General features: G+C 50.4%; 1 protein-coding gene across 1 annotated transcript in view; it reads right to left on the bottom strand.

The window, feature by feature from the left end:
- Positions 1 to 2,404: 2,404 nt before the first annotated feature.
- The window catches only part of LOC118965333 (cilia- and flagella-associated protein 47-like), a 39,724-nt gene continuing 25,658 nt past the window's right edge, over positions 2,405 to 16,470 (bottom strand). Inside the window, exons 19-26 of the mRNA XM_036984386.1 lie at positions 10,915 to 11,071; positions 10,318 to 10,401; positions 10,023 to 10,176; positions 8,888 to 9,483; positions 6,455 to 6,632; positions 5,919 to 6,080; positions 5,534 to 5,702; positions 2,405 to 4,726 (exon numbers count right to left, since the gene is read on the bottom strand). Of these exons, the coding sequence (XP_036840281.1) occupies positions 4,514 to 4,726; positions 5,534 to 5,702; positions 5,919 to 6,080; positions 6,455 to 6,632; positions 8,888 to 9,483; positions 10,023 to 10,176; positions 10,318 to 10,401; positions 10,915 to 11,071 (1,713 nt within the window). The 3' untranslated portion in view covers positions 2,405 to 4,513. The remainder of the gene's footprint in view (positions 4,727 to 5,533; positions 5,703 to 5,918; positions 6,081 to 6,454; positions 6,633 to 8,887; positions 9,484 to 10,022; positions 10,177 to 10,317; positions 10,402 to 10,914; positions 11,072 to 16,470) is intronic.

The raw sequence follows: 16,470 nt of genomic DNA, 5'->3' as shown, positions 1-16,470 counted from the left end.
CAAGCATTATCACTATTGGAGACAGATTTTAAGATTTTACAAGGGTCTTTTATACAGCTAAAACCTGTTTTAAATGCAAAGAAAACACATTTTATGATTTTTAATCGGTTCAAAAAGTTGGTTGAAAATACACTTGCGATTACGAGCTTAAATGATCCTCGAATTAATCAGGTCTCTGCATATAAATGCTTAGGGATATGGTTGGATGATAAACTGTCTTTTAAAATGCATGTTGAGGAACTTTGTAAACGGCTAAAAATCAAGCTAGGCTTCCTCTATAGAAACAGGACATGCTTGTCCTCTACAAATAGAAGACAAATTGTGCAAGCTACTTTTATGTCTGTTACAGATTATGGGGATATTATTTACATGCTACGGCATCAACACTTAAATTGCTGGAGGCTACTTATCATTGTGCACTTATGTTTATTACGGGTGCTAGCTACAGAACTCACCACTGTGTTTAATATCAAAATGCGGGTTGGACTTCCCTGTCTGTGAGACGAGAACAACATGCTCTCGTGTTTGTCTATAAAGCACTTCTGAATAAACTACCTTCTTATATATCATCACTCATCAATATTAGAATTAGAATTCCTAAAATCAGGTCTCAAGCATGGATTACACTTGAGGCCTATGTGATTTCCACAGAGTTGGGTATGGCTGCCTTTTCCTGTTACACTCCTTGCCTATGGAATAGCCTGCAGACTAAACTTAAACTAGAGACTTTTGTCCCCCTGTCGCCCATTTTAAACATTTATTGGAGGATTTGTATTTTTGTATGGCTTGTAACTGTTTTGGGTAATGCAAGTTCTGCTGTTAGGGGAATAACCTGTTAGGGGAATAACCTGTTAGGGGAATAACCTGTTAGGGGAATAACCTGTTAGGGGAACAACCTGTTAGGGGAATAACCTGTTAGGGGAATAACCTGTTAGGGGAACAACCTGTTAGGGGAATAACCTGTTAGGGGAACAACCTGTTAGGGGAACAACCTGTTAGGGGAATAACCTGTTAGGGGAATAACCTGTTAGGGGAACAACCTGTTAGGGGAACAACCTGTTAGGGGAACAACCTGTTAGGGGAATAACCTGTTAGGGGAATAACCTGTTAGGGGAATAACCTGTTAGGGGAACAACCTGTTAGGGGAATAACCTGTTAGGGGAATAACCTGTTAGGGGAATAACCTGTTAGGAGAATAACCTGTTAGGGGAATAACCTGTTAGGGGAATAACCTGTTAGGGGAACAACCTGTTAGGGGAATAACCTGTTAGGGGAATAACCTGTTAGGGGAATAACCTGTTAGGAGAATAACCTGTTAGGGGAATAACCGATGTGTAAGTGTAACAATCTGCTGCTGTATTTGTTTGTGTTATCTGTGATCGTTTTGTTAGTCTTGATTAGTTTCTTAATCATTGTACCTAAACTGAATGTGTAAACATGTATACGCAGGGCCCAGCTGTAACAGAGACCTTGGTCTCAGTCTGTGTTCCTTGTTGAAATAAAGGTAGAATAATCATGCGTAATGAGGTTGGAGAACACATGGCAAGGGATCTGAGACCATTCCTCTATACAGAATCTCTCCAGATCCTTCAGATTCTGAGGTCCACGCTTGTGGATTCTCCTCTTCAGCTCATCACGTGGGTTTTAAATGGAGTTCAGGTCAGGGGACTGGGATGGCCATGGCAAAACCTTGATTCTGTGGTCAGTGAAAAATTTCTGTGTTGATTTTGGGATGTGCTTTGTATCATTGTCCTGCTGGAAGATCCAACCACGGCCCAGTTTAAGCTGTTTAAGATTTAATATCTGCTGGTAATTGATGGAGTCCATGATACCATGTATCCCCACAAGTGGTCCAGGGCCTTTGGAAGAAAAACAGCCCCAAAACATCAAAGATCCATCACCAGACTTCACAGTGGGGATGAGGTACTTTCTGTATGGATATCTTTCTGTCTACACCAATCCCACCTCTGGTGTTTGTTTCCAAAAAGCTCTATTTTGGTCTCATCTGACCATTGAACCTGGTCCCATTGTCAGGTGTAACTGGCTGTAAGGGAGTCAGACGCAGGAGAGCAGAAGTTGGGGGGACAAAGGAGCCTTTTATTTCGGCGAACAAAACTCACGGCACTAAGAACACTAAACACAATATGGGTTGTCATAACCCAGCGCAACCTAACTCCTAACCCTAACCTTAACCCCAAACCTAACCCTTAAACCTGAAATTAAAATGTTACTTTTCAGGACACGCAAAATGTCCTGACTTTTCAGAATTTACATTTGTTTCCTGTCTTGTCAGGACATTCTGGTCTGAAAACAAGTCAACACACACACACACACACACACACACACACACACACACACACACACACACACACACACACACACACACACACACACACACACACACACACACACACACACACACACACACACACACACACACACACACACACACACACACACACACACACTTATGAAACACAGCCAGGGATATCTCTCAGTGAGGCAGGACCCATGATGATAAAGAGAAAAGAGGTTTCAGAAGTCATCAGTGCATGGAGACAGAGAGACAGAAGAGAGCTCAACTGAGAAGGATGAAATGAAATGAAGTTGAGCTGCTTGTTTCTCTCTCCCTGCCTCTGTCTCTCTCCTGCTCTCTCCCCTGTCATGTACGGCAGGGGATACTCACTGCGAGGAGAGGGGCTTTGCAGCATTAATTAGATTTCACATCAAAGAGCGAGACAGTTGCTTCGTTGGGAGCGTGTGCCCGGCCGTGATTGGCTAATCGCTCTCACAGGTGATATACACACTCGGAACTCTGAGCTCCCTCTATCCTTGTTCAGCCTGCTGGTTTAGTGCAGGCTGAACTAGGTCTGTAACTGAAGCCTGTCTAGCTGTCAGCTAGAGCCATACACTGGTACCATCCACTCTTGTGATCTCAACAGCAGGCCCTTCTCTGCTCAGGTGGAGTTCAATACCACAAGATAATGGACAGAGACAGTCTCAGGTAGAGTTCAATACCACAAGATATTGGACAGAGACAGTCTCAGGTAGAGTTCAGTACCACGTGATAATGGACAGAGACAGTCTCAGGTAGAGTTCAGTACCACATGATAATGGACAGAGACAGTCTCAAGTAGAGTTCAGTACCACATTATAATGGACAGAGACAGTCTCAGGTAGAGTTCAGTACCACATGATAATGGACAGAGACAGTCTCATGTAGAGTTCAGTACAATGTGATAATGGACAGAGACAGTCTCAGGTAGAGTTCAGTACCACGTGATAATGGACAGAGACAGTCTCAGGTAGAGTTCAGTACCACATTATAATGGACAGAGACAGTCTCAGGTAGAGTTCAGTACCACATGATAATGGACAGAGACAGTCTCAGGTAGAGTTCAGTACAATGTGATAATGGACAGAGACAGTCTCAGGTAGAGTTCAGTACCACGTGATAATGGACAGAGACAGTCTCAGGTAGAGTTCAGTACCACATTATAATGGACAGAGACAGTCTCAGGTAGAGTTCAGAACCACGTGATAATGGACAGAGACAGTCTCAGGTAGAGTTCAGTACCACGTGATAATGGACAGTCTCAGGTAGAGTTCAGTACCACGTGATAATGGACAGAGACAGTCTCAGGTAGAGTTCAGTACCACGTGATAATGGACAGAGACAGTCTCAGGTAGAGTTCAGTACCACGTGATAATGGACAGAGACAGTCTCAGGTAGAGTTCAGTACAACGTGATAATGGACAGAGACAGTCTCAGGTAGAGTTCAGAACCACGTGATAATGGACAGAGACAGTCTCAGGTAGAGTTCAGTACAACGTGATAATGGACAGAGACAGTAATAATCCAAACCTTCTAATCTCGATCCAGGATCAATCTGTTCCCTAATCCAAACCTTCTAATCTCGATCCAGGATCAATCTATTCCCTAATCCAAACCTTCTAATCTCGATCCAGGATCAATCTATTCCCTAATCCAAACCTTCTAATCTCGATCCAGGATCAATCTATTCCCTAATCCAAACCTTCGCTCTGATATGATCGATACAAGTGAATATTAATGCTGCCTAAATAAATGAGATAATGTCTCTCTCTCTCTCTGTCTCTAAACCAGAGTCTGTTATTTCATCCAGTTAAGACTACATGATAAGTAATCAGAGGGGAGATCATCCGTCTTGGAATTCAGGGTGAGAGAAAGACCCCTGGTTCACTGGCCTGGATGACAAGAGGGATTTCACCCCCACATGCATATGAACACACACATCTCATTTGAGAACAGACTGAGAACGTCTCCAAACACACACATCTCATTTGAGAACAGACTGAGAACGTCTCCAAAGTCATGCCAAGTGCATAAAAGAATGTTCATATGGTCAGAGGTCAACAGAAATCTAATTATGACAACGAGGTGAAGTACAGGCACTTTAATTATTCAAACCTCCTGTATGATCATTTCAATGACACAGGAATGGGGTGGGGGTGTAGTGTGAGAAGGATCTCTCTATCTGATCTGCGAGGCGGAGGCTCTGTGTTTGATGGGGGAGGAGTTGGCCATGGCTGGGAGATGAAGGTTCCGGGACACAAAGTTCCTCTGGCGGACATCAGTGGGAGGGAGTTCCCTGGAAGAGGTGTTCCCATTGGAGGAGGCAGAGTGGGGTGGGGTGTAAGCAGGCGTGGTTCCTTTCACCTCGTACGTCCACTGCATGTCTGCTGTCTGGAGGAGAGACAAGCAGCTGTCAGCCAGTGAGGTGTGTGTCTGCAGGAGAGACAAGCAGCTGTCAACCAGTGAGGTGTGTGTCTGCTGTCTGCAGGAGAGACAAGCAGCTGTCAACCAGTGAGGTGTGTGTATGTCTGCTGTCTGGGGGAGGGACAAGCATCTGTCAATCAGTGAGGTGTGTGTCTGCTGTCTGGGGGAGGGGCAAGCATCTGTCAACCACTGAGGTGTGTGTGTCTGCTGTCTGGGGGAGAGACAAGCAGCTGTCAATCAGTGAGGTGTGTGTGTCTGCTGTCTGGGGGAGAGACAAGCAGCTGTCAATCAGTGAGGTGTGTGTGTCTGCTGTCTGGGGGAGAGACAAGCAGCTGTCAATCAGTGAGGTGTGTGCCTGCTGTCTGGGGGAGAGACAAGCAGCTGTCAACCAGTGAGGTGTGTGTGTCTGCTGTCTGGGGGAGGGACAAGCATCTGTCAATCACGGAGGTGTGTGTGTCTGTATCTGTTGCCCTGATCCTTACACTCTTAGAAAAAAGGATTCCAAAAGGGTTCTTCAGCTTTCCCCATAGGAGAACCCTTTTTGGTTCCAGGTAGAACCATTTTTGATTCCAGGTAGAACTCTTTTGGATTCTATATAGAAAGAACCCTTATTTAGAAAGACTCCTATTTCTACATGGAACCCAAAAGGGTTCTACCTGGAACCAAAAAGGGTTCTTCCAGAGGTTCTCCTATGGGAACAGTCGAAGAGCCCTTTTAGCTTCTAGATTGCACCTTTTTTAGCTAGGAGTGTAGTGTGTTACTAGCCAGACATACCTGGACCAGCAGCGTAGCGTGGTGTCTCTTGCTGTACATGTAGGGGGTGAAGGAGACGGTGAGGAGGGTACCGGCTGACCCCACTGGGAGGAGCTCACCTGAGGAGGGACACACCTGGAACTCACTGCCTCCACCTGGCAGGAACCCTGCTGTGAATGGCTCTGGGTACCTGCCACATAGACATGCAGGAACACAAACATGGACAGGGTAAGTGTCAGGGAAACACACACACATAGATACCCCCCCACCCCACACACACACACACACACACACACACACACACACACACACACACACACACACACACACACACACACACACACACACACACACACACACACACACACACACACACACACACACACACACACACACACAGCTTGACCTGGTCTGGCTGGTCAGTCTGAAGCCCACAGCAGAGGTCTTGTGTAGCCCTGCAGCGTTAATGGTGATGACATCATCAACCTGCGGCTCGGTGGAGATGAGGCTGATGGGAAACTTCCAGAGCCCACCTGTCAAACACTGAACCGACAGCACAGCTGAACACCTAGGGAGAGGAGGAGAGGTGGGGATGGGAGAAGAGAGGAGGGGAGGGGAGAAGAGGGTAGAGGAGGGGACAGGGTGAGGGGAAGAGGATAGGGGAGTGGAGGGGAGAGGGGGAGGAGGAACGTAGAGGAGGAGAGGGAGAGGGGAACACAAATAGATACAGTCTCTGAAGAGTAATTATTTATAAGTAATGCACTTTATCAGATGTTAGTCTGCTACCTGGATTTCTAGAAGGTGCAGAGCTGAGAGCCAGTGTGTGTGTGTGTGTGATATGCGTGTGTTTGTGTGTGTAATATGCGTGTGTTTGTGTGTGTGTGTAATATGCGCACGTTTGTGTGTGTGTGTGTGTGTGTCTATGTGATGTATGTCCGTTACCTGAGAGGTTTGTAAGGGGTAAAGATGAGGTTGATGGTGAGAGAGACGATGCCAGAGTGGGGGTCTCTGTGACAGTTCAGTAGAGACAGGGTTACACAGCCCTCCAGCTGGGACCGCTCAGCATCACTGTTATAACACACCTCACATAGGAAGTCTTCTAGAGCCAGCCTGAAGCCTGCTGCTAACACATGGATGGACACACACACACTGACTCAGTTCTGGTACTCTGTGTATACAGCCAAGTTATCATTGACTCAGTACTGATACTCTGTGTATACAGCCAAGTTATCATTGACTCAGTACTGGTACTATGTGTAAACAGCCAAGTTATCATTGACTCAGTACTGATACTCTGTGTATACAGCCAAGTTATCATTGACTCAGTACTGATTCTCTGTATATAGCCAAGTTATCATTGACTCAGTACTGGTACTCTGTATATAGCCAAGTTATCATTGACTCAGTACTGATACTCTGTGTATACAGCCAAGTTGGCTGACAGCCGTGGTATATCAGACCGTATACCACGGAGATGATAAAACATGTATTTTTACTGCTCTAATTACGTTGGTAACCAGTTTATAATATCAATAAGGCACCTCGGGGGTTTGTGGTATATAACTAATATACCACGGCTAAGAGCTGTATCCAGGCACTCTGCGTTGAGATGTGCCTAAGAACAGCCCTTAGCTGTGGTCTATTGGCCACATACCACACCCCCTCGGGCCTTATTGCTTAATGATATCATTGTTAGTCTACACCTGTTGTTTACCAAGCATGTGACAAATACAATTGTATTTGATTTGACACACACACACTATCCAACCTGACTTTGTCAAAACAGCAATATGGTGTGTGTTGTCAGGAGACTAGACAGATCCTACAAGGAGAATGATGATGTGTGTGTTGTCAGGAGATTAGACACATCCTACAAGGAGAATGATGATGTGTGTGTTGTCAGGAGACTAGACAGATCCTACAAGGAGAATGATGATGTGTGTGTTGTCAGGAGACTAGACACATCCTACAAGGAGAATGATGATGTGTGTGTTGTCAGGAGATTAGACACATCCTACAAGGAGAATGATGATGTGTGTGTTGTCAGGAGACTAGACAGATCCTACAAGGAGAATGATGATGTGTGTGTTGTCAGGAGATTAGACACATCCTACAAGGAGAATGATGATGTGTGTGTTGTCAGGAGACTAGACACATCCTACAAGGAGAATGATGATGTGTGTGTTGTCAGGAGACTAGACACATCCTACAAGGAGAATTATGATGTGTGTGTTGTCAGGAGACTAGACAGATCCTACAAGGAGAATGATGATGTGTGTGTTGTCAGGAGACTAGACACATCCTACAAGGAGAATGATGATGTGTGTGTTGTCAGGAGACTAGACACATCCTAGAAGGAGAATGATGATGTGTGTGTTGTCAGGAGATTAGACACATCCTACAAGGAGAATGATGATGTGTGTGTTGTCAGGAGACTAGACACATCCTACAAGGAGAATGATGATGTGTGTGTTGTCAGGAGACTAGACAGATCCTACAAGGAGAATGATGATGTGTGTGTTGTCAGGAGACTAGACACATCCTAGAAGGAGAATGATGATGTGTGTGTTGTCAGGAGATTAGACACATCCTACAAGGAGAATGATGATGTGTGTGTTGTCAGGAGATTAGACACATCCTACAAGGAGAATGATGATGTGTGTGTTGTCAGAAGATTAGACACATCCTACAAGGAGAATGATGATGTGTGTGTTGTCAGGAGATTAGACACATCATACAAGGAGAATGATGATGTGTGTGTTGTCAGGAGACTAGACACATCCTACAAGGAGAATGATGATGTGTGTGTTGTCAGGAGATTATTGTGACGATTATGAACAAGTGGACTTCACTTAACCAGAGTTAGCATTTTATGCTAACGAACACTGTGAACATTGTCAGCTGACTAAGTGACCTTGGATATGCTCTGTTGAGACAGAAATTATGCATTACAATTAGCTACATAATCACATCACACACTCTCAGGGTACAGGCCCACACACTCTCAGGGTACAGGCCCACACACTCTCAGGGTACAGGCCCACACACTCTCAGGGTACAGGCCCACACACGACAACACACACTCTCAGGGTACAGGCCCACACACTCTCAGGGTACAGGCCCACACACTCTCAGGGTACAGGCCCACACACTCTCACGGTACAGGCCCACACACGACAACACACACTCTCAGGGTACAGGCCCATACACTCTCAGGGTACAGGCCCACACACTCTCAGGGTACAGACCCACACACTCTCAGGGTACAGACCCACACACTCTCAGGGTACAGACCCACACACGACAACACACACAATGACATGCAACACACACTCACTTCAAACCTAACTTCCAGTGAAGTTGATGTGATCTCACCTGAGGAGGGGGCGCTGATGAGAGTTGTGTCTGTGTTGCTGATGGAGGAGGGAGCCCTGATGAGAGGTGTGTCTGTGTTGCTGGCGGAGGAGGGGTCTCCGATGAGAGTTGTGTCTGTGTTGCTGACGGAGGAGGGAGCCCTGATGAGAGGTGTGTCTGTGTTGCTGGCGGAGGAGGGGTCTCCGATGAGAGTTGTGTCTGTGTTGCTGATGGAGGAGGGGGCCCTGATGAGAGTTGTGTCTGTGTTGCTGACGGAGGAGGGAGCCCTGATGAGAGTTGTGTCTGTGTTGCTGACGGAGGAGGGGGCCCTGATGAGAGTTGTGTCTGTGTTGCTGACGGAGGAGGGAGCCCTGATGAGAGTTGTGTCTGTGTTGCTGACGGAGGAGGGGGCCCTGATGAGAGTTGTGTCTGTGTTGCTGACGGAGGAGCCAGGAACACATCCCGTCAACAGCACCTCCACTCTCTCCTCCACTCGACCGCGAGCCTCACATTCTATCACCGCTGGATGAGAGGGTTCAGGAGGGGCCTCTGGGATGCCATGGATGGGGTAGACCCAGCGGACCAAACGCACCCGGTCTTTCTCTACCTCCACACACCTGTACACAGAGAAACACCTGTTACACACACACGCATGTGTACACACACACACACACACACACACACACACATGTGTACACACACACACACACACACACGTGTACACACACACACACACACACACGCATGTGCACACACACACACACACACACACACACCTGTACACAGAGAAACACCTATTACACACACATGTGTACACACACACACACACACACACACACATGTGTACACACACACACACACACACACACACACACACACACACACACACACACACCTGTACACAGAGAAACACCTATTACACACACACACATGTGTACACACACACACACACACACACACACACACACACACACACACACGTGTACACACACACACGCATGTGCACACACACACACACACACACACACACACACACACACACACACACACACACACACACACACCTGTACACAGAGAAACACCTATTACACACACACACACGTGTACATACACACACACACACACACACACACACACACACACACACTGTACTGACTTGTCCCTCTGGGCCGTGGTGAGTGGTGAGTCCAGGCGGGGGAGGTTGAAGAGGGGCTCTAGCTGAACCAGGAGCCAGGCCTGGTGCAGTTGCATGGAGTCAGGGGCAAACACCACAGGAATGTCCACACTGGCCCCCGCAGACACACGCACACCTGGAGCCAACATGGAGGACGGGAGGGACAAGCTTTACTAGTGTATCTAACATGTAGGCTGAAACTCAGGCTAACACCATGGAGAACAGAGGAACTATGCCTTTCAAGTAAGGCTTGACACAGAGATGTGTAAGAACTGACCTTGTGTCTGTTTGAGGGGGATGCAGAACACTTTCCTGTCACAGATGAAGGACTGGCTTGATCTCTTCTGACCGGGCTCCTCGTCTGATAGGAGAATGAACCATTACTACCATCATGTCTCTACTAGGACTGTTTCCCTGTGTGTCTGGGGTAGGACTATGTCTGTACATGCATACTGTATATGTGTGTGTGTGTCCAGTGTGTGTCCAGTGTGTGTCCAGTGTGTGTCCAGTGTGTGTGTCCAGTGTGTGTGTCCAGTGTGTGTCCAGTGTGTATGTCCAGTGTGTGTCCAGTGTGTGTCCAGTGTGTGTGTCCAGTGTGTGTGTCCAGTGTGTATGTCCAGTGTGTGTTCAGTGTGTATGTCCAGTGTGTGTGTCCAGTGTGTGTCCAGTGTGTGTGTCCAGTGTGTGTGTCCAGTGTGTGTGTCCAGTGTGTGTCCAGTGTGTATGTCCAGTGTGTGTCCAGTGTGTGTCCAGTGTGTGTGTCCAGTGTGTGTGTCCAGTGTGTGTGTCCAGTGTGTGTCCAGTGTGTGTGTCCAGTGTGTGTCCAGTGTGTGTTCAGTGTGTGTCCAGTGTGTGTTCAGTGTGTGTGTTTGACCTGTGAGTCTGAGGTGCAGCAGGGCTGGGTGTTCAGTAGGGTTCCTGAAGGGGAGGATGATGGAGGAATGAGATCCCACAGGGGAGGCTACAGACAGAGGCTCCATCCTCCCAGGGGTCAGGCCTTCACCACACAGCTGGAAGCTCCAGTGTTTCAACTGGGAGGACAACAACAACAACTAAATCATTGTCAGCTGACAGATGGAGGAATTACATTTTGGTTACCTAGTTACATGTGGAAATAGCAGAGATTCAGAACCATGGATAGTGGAAAAATGTCATTGATTTTGATTCATCTTTGCAATCATCAACAATCATTGTTTACACCATTGTACTGTGAGTCCATCCTGTTTCAACTGCTGTATCAGACAGTCCTAATTCACTTCCTACCCCTTCCCCTCTCTCTCCAACCCTTCCTACCTCTTCCCCTCTCCCTCCAACCCTTCCTACCTCTTCCCCTCTCCCTCCAACCCTTCCCCTTACCCTCCAACCCTTCCCCTCCAACTCTTCCTACCTCTTCCCCTTACCCTCCAACCCTTCCTACCTCTTCCCCTTACCCTCCAACCCTTCCCCTTACCCTCCAACCCTTCCTACCTCTTCCCCTTACCCTCCAACCCTTCCTACCTCTTCCCCTTACCCTCCAACCCTTCCTACCTCTTCCCCTTACCCTCCAACCCTTCCTACCTCTTCCCCTTACCCTCCAACCCTTCCTACCTCTTCCCCTTACCCTCCAACCCTTCCTACCTCTTCCCCTTACCCTCCAACCCTTCCCCTTACCCTCCAACCCTTCCCCTTACCCTCCAACCCTTCCTACCTCTTCCCCTTACCCTCCAACCATTCCTACCTCTTCCCCTTACCCTCCAACCCTTCCCCTTCCACTCCAACCCTTCCTACCTCTTCCCCTTACCCTCCAACCCTTCCCCTTACCCTCCAACCCTTCCTACCTCTTCCCCTCACCCTTCAACCCTTCCTACCTCTTCCCCTTACCCTCCAACCCTTCCTACCTCTTCCCCTTCCCCTCCAACCCTTCCTACCTCTTCCCCTTCCCCTCCAACCCTTCCTACCTCTTCCCCTTCCCCTCCAACCCTTCCTACCTCTTCGCCTTCCCCTCCAACCCTTCCTACCTCTTCCCCTTCCCATCCAACCCTTCCTACCTCTTCCCCTTCCCCTCCAACCCTTCCTACCTCTTCCCCTTCCCCTCCAACCCTTCCTACCTCTTCCCCTTACCCTCCAACCCTTCCTACCTCTTCCCCTTCCCCTCCAACCATTCCTACCTCTTCCCCTTACCCTCCAACCCTTCCTACCTCTTCCCCTTCCCCTTCAACCCTTCCCCTCTTCCCCTTACCCTCCAACCCTTCCCCTCTTCCCCTTACCCTTCAACCCTTCCCCTCTTCCCCTTACCCTTCAACCCTTCCCCTTACCCTCCAACCCTTCCCCTTACCCTCCAACCCTTCCTACCTCTTCGCCTTACCCTCCAACCCTTCCTACCTCTTCCCTTTCCCCTTCCCCTCCAACCCTTCCTACCTCTTCCCCTTCCCCTTCCCCTCCAACCCTTCCTACATCTTCCCCTTCCCCTCTCCCTCCAACCCTTCCTACCTCTTCCCCTTACCCTCCAACCCTTCCCCTTACCCTCCAACCCTTCCCCTTACCCTTCAACCCTTCCCCTTACCCTCCAACCCTTCCCCTTACCCTCCAACCCTTCCTACCTCTTCCCCTTACCCTCCAACCCTTCCTACCTCTTCCCCTTCCCCTTCCCCTCCAACCCTTCCTACATCTTCCCCTTCCCCTCTCCCTCCAACCCTTCCTACCTCTTCCCCTTCCCCTTACCCTCCAACCCTTCCCTTACCCTCCAACCCTTCCCCTTACCCTTCAACCCTTCCCCTTACCCTTCAACCCTTCCCCTTCCCCTTCCCCTCCAACCCTTCCTACATCTTCCTCTTCCCCTTACCCTCCAACCCTTCCCCTTACCCTCCAACCCTTCCCCTTACCCTTCAACCCTTCCCCTTACCCTCCAACTATTCCCCTTACCCTCCAACCCTTCCTACATCTTCCCCTTCCCCTCTCCCTCCAACCCTTCCTACCTCTTCCCCTTACCCTCCAACCCTTCCCCTTACCCTCCAACCCATCCCCTTCCCCTCCAACCCTTCCTACCTCTTCCCCTCTCCCTCCAACCCTTCCGACCTCTTCCCCTTACCCTCCAACCCTTCCCCTTACCCTCCAACCCTTCCTACCTCTTCCCCTCACCCTTCAACCCTTCCTACCTCTTCCCCTTACCCTCCAACCCTTCCTACCTCTTCCCCTTCCCCTCCAACCCTTCCTACCTCTTCCCCTTCCCCTCCAACCCTTCCTACCTCTTCCCCTTCCCATCCAACCCTTCCTACCTCTTCCCCTTCCCCTCCAACCCTTCCTACCTCTTCCCCTTCCCCTCCAACCCTTCCTACCTCTTCCCCTTACCCTCCAACCCTTCCTACCTCTTCCCCTTCCCCTCCAACCATTCCTACCTCTTCCCCTTACCCTCCAACCCTTCCTACCTCTTCCCCTTCCCCTTCAACCCTTCCCCTCTTCCCCTTACCCTCCAACCCTTCCCCTCTTCCCCTTACCCTTCAACCCTTCCCCTCTTCCCCTTACCCTTCAACCCTTCCCCTTACCCTCCAACCCTTCCCCTTACCCTCCAACCCTTCCTACCTCTTCGCCTTACCCTCCAACCCTTCCTACCTCTTCCCTTTCCCCTTCCCCTTCCAACCCTTCCTACCTCTTCCCCTTCCCCTTCCCCTCCAACCCTTCCTACAACTTCCCCTTCCCCTCTCCCTCCAACCCTTCCTACCTCTTCCCCTTACCCTCCAACCCTTCCCCTTACCCTCCAACCCTTCCCCTTACCCTTCAACCCTTCCCCTTACCCTCCAACCCTTCCCCTTACCCTCCAACCCTTCCTACCTCTTCCCCTTACCCTCCAACCCTTCCTACCTCTTCCCCTTCCCCTTCCCCTCCAACCCTTCCTACATCTTCCCCTTCCCCTCTCCCTCCAACCCTTCCTACCTCTTCCCCTTCCCCTTACCCTCCAACCCTTCCCCTTACCCTCCAACCCTTCCCCTTACCCTTCAACCCTTCCCCTTACCCTTCAACCCTTCCCCTTCCCCTCCAACCCTTCCTACATCTTCCTCTTCCCCTTACCCTCCAACCCTTCCCCTTACCCTTCAACCCTTCCCCTTACCCTCCAACCATTCCCCTTACCCTCCAACCCTTCCTACATCTTCCCCTTCCCCTCTCCCTCCAACCATTCCTACCTCTTCCCCTTACCCTCCAACCCTTCCTACCTCTTCCCCTTACCCTCCAACCCTTCCTACCTCTTCCCCTTCCCCTCCAACCCTTCCCCTCTTCCCCTTACCCTCCAACCCTTCCTACCTCTTCCCCTTACCCTCCAACCCTTCCTACCTCTTCCCCTTCCCCTCCAACCCTTCCCCTCTTCCCCTTACCCTCCAACCCTTCCCCTTACCCTCCAACCCTTCCCCTTACCCTCCAACCCTTCCTACCTCTTCCCCTTACCCTCCAACCCTTCCTACCTCTTCCCCTCTCCCTCCAACCCTTCCTACCTCTTCCCCTTACCCTCCAACCCTTCCCCTTACCCTCCAACCCATCCCCTTCCCCTCCAACCCTTCCTACCTCTTCCCCTCTCCCTCCAACCCTTCCTACCTCTTCCCCTTACCCTCCAACCCTTCCTACCTCTTCCCCTTACCCTCCAACCCTTCCTACCTCTTCCCCTTACCCTCCAACCCTTCCCCTTACCCTCCAACCCTTCCCCTTACCCTCCAACCCTTCCTACCTCTTCCCCTTACCCTCCAACCCTTCCCCTTACCCTCCAACCCTTCCTACCTCTTCCCCTTCCCCTCCAACCCTTCCTACCTCTTCCCCTTCCCCTCCAACCCTTCCTACCTCTTCCCCTTACCCTCCAACCCTTCCTACCTCTTCCCCTTCAACCCTTCCTACCTCTTCCCCTTACCCTCCAACCCTTCCCCTTACCCTCCAACCCATCCCCTTCCCCTCCAACCCTTCCTACCTCTTCCCCTCTCCCTCCAACCCTTCCTACCTCTTCCACTTACCCTCCAACCCTTCCTACCTCTTCCCCTTACCCTCCAACCCTTCCCCTTCCCCTCCAACCCTTCCTACCTCTTCCCCTTACCCTCCAACCCTTCCTACCTCTTCCCCTTCAACCCTTCCTACCTCTTCCCCTTACCCTCCAACCCTTCCCCTTACCCTCCAACCCATCCCCTTCCCCTCCAACCCTTCCTACCTCTTCCCCTCTCCCTCCAACCCTTCCTACCTCTTCCACTTACCCTCCAACCCTTCCTACCTCTTCCCCTTACCCTCCAACCCTTCCCCTTACCCTCCAACCCTTCCTACCTCTTCCCCTTACCCTCCAACCCTTCCTACCTCTTCCCCTTCCCCTCCAACCCTTCCTACCTCTTCCCCTTACCCTCCAACCCTTCCTACCTCTTCCCCTTACCCTCCAACCCTTCCCCTTACCCTCCAACCCTTCCCCTTACCCTCCAACCCTTCCTACCTCTTCCCTTTCCCCTTCCCCTCCAACCCTTCCTACCTCTTCCCCTTCCCCTTCCTCTCCAACCCTTCCTACATCTTCCCCTTCCCCTCTCCCTCCAACCCTTCCTACCTCTTCCCCTTCCCCTCCAACCCTTCCTACCTCTTCCCCTTACCCTCCAACCCTTCCCCTTACCCTCCAACCCTTCCCCTTACCCTCCAACCCTTCCCCTCACCCTCCAACCATTCCTACCTCTTCCCCTTACCCTCCAACCCTTCCTACCTCTTCCCCTTACCCTCCAACCCTTCCTACCTCTTCCCCTTACCCTCCAACCCTCCCCCTTACCCTCCAACCCTTCCCCTTACCCTCCAACCCTTCCTACCTCTTCCCCTCTCCCTCCAACCCTTCCTACCTCTTCCCCTTACCCTCCAACCCTTCCTACCTCTTCCTCTTACCCTCCAACCCTTCCCCTTACCCTCCAACCCTTCCTACCTCTTCCCCTTCCCCTCCAACCCTTCCTACCTCTTCCCCTTCCCCTCCAACCTTTCCTACCTCTTCCCCTTCCCCTCCAACCCTTCCTACCTCTTACCCTTACCCTCCAACCCTTCCTACCTCTTCCCCTCTCTCTCCAACCCTTCCTACCTCTTCCCCTCTCTCTCCAACCCTTCCTACCTCTTCCCCTTACCCTCCAACCCTTCCTACCTCTTCCCCTTACCCTCCAACCCTTCCTACCTCTTCCCCTCTCTCTCCAACCCTTCCCCTCTTCCCCTTACCCTCCAACCCTTCCTACCTCTTCCCCTCTCTCTCCAACCCTTCCTACCTCTTCCCCTCTCTCTCCAACCCTTCCTACCTCTTCCCCTTACCCTCCAACCCTTCCTACCTCTTCCCCTCTCTCTCCAACCCTTCCCCTCTTCCCCTTACCCTCCAACCCTTCCTACCTCTTCCCCTCTCTCTCCAACCCTTTCTACCTCTTCCCCTCTCTCTCCAACCCTTCATACCTCTTCCCCTCTCTCTCCAACCCTT

This window comes from Oncorhynchus mykiss, chromosome 7, assembly GCF_013265735.2.
Source record: "Oncorhynchus mykiss isolate Arlee chromosome 7, USDA_OmykA_1.1, whole genome shotgun sequence".
Lineage (NCBI taxonomy): Eukaryota > Metazoa > Chordata > Actinopteri > Salmoniformes > Salmonidae > Oncorhynchus > Oncorhynchus mykiss.
Note: the sequence above shows the minus strand (reverse complement) of the source record. Positions and strands in the feature narration are given on the sequence as shown.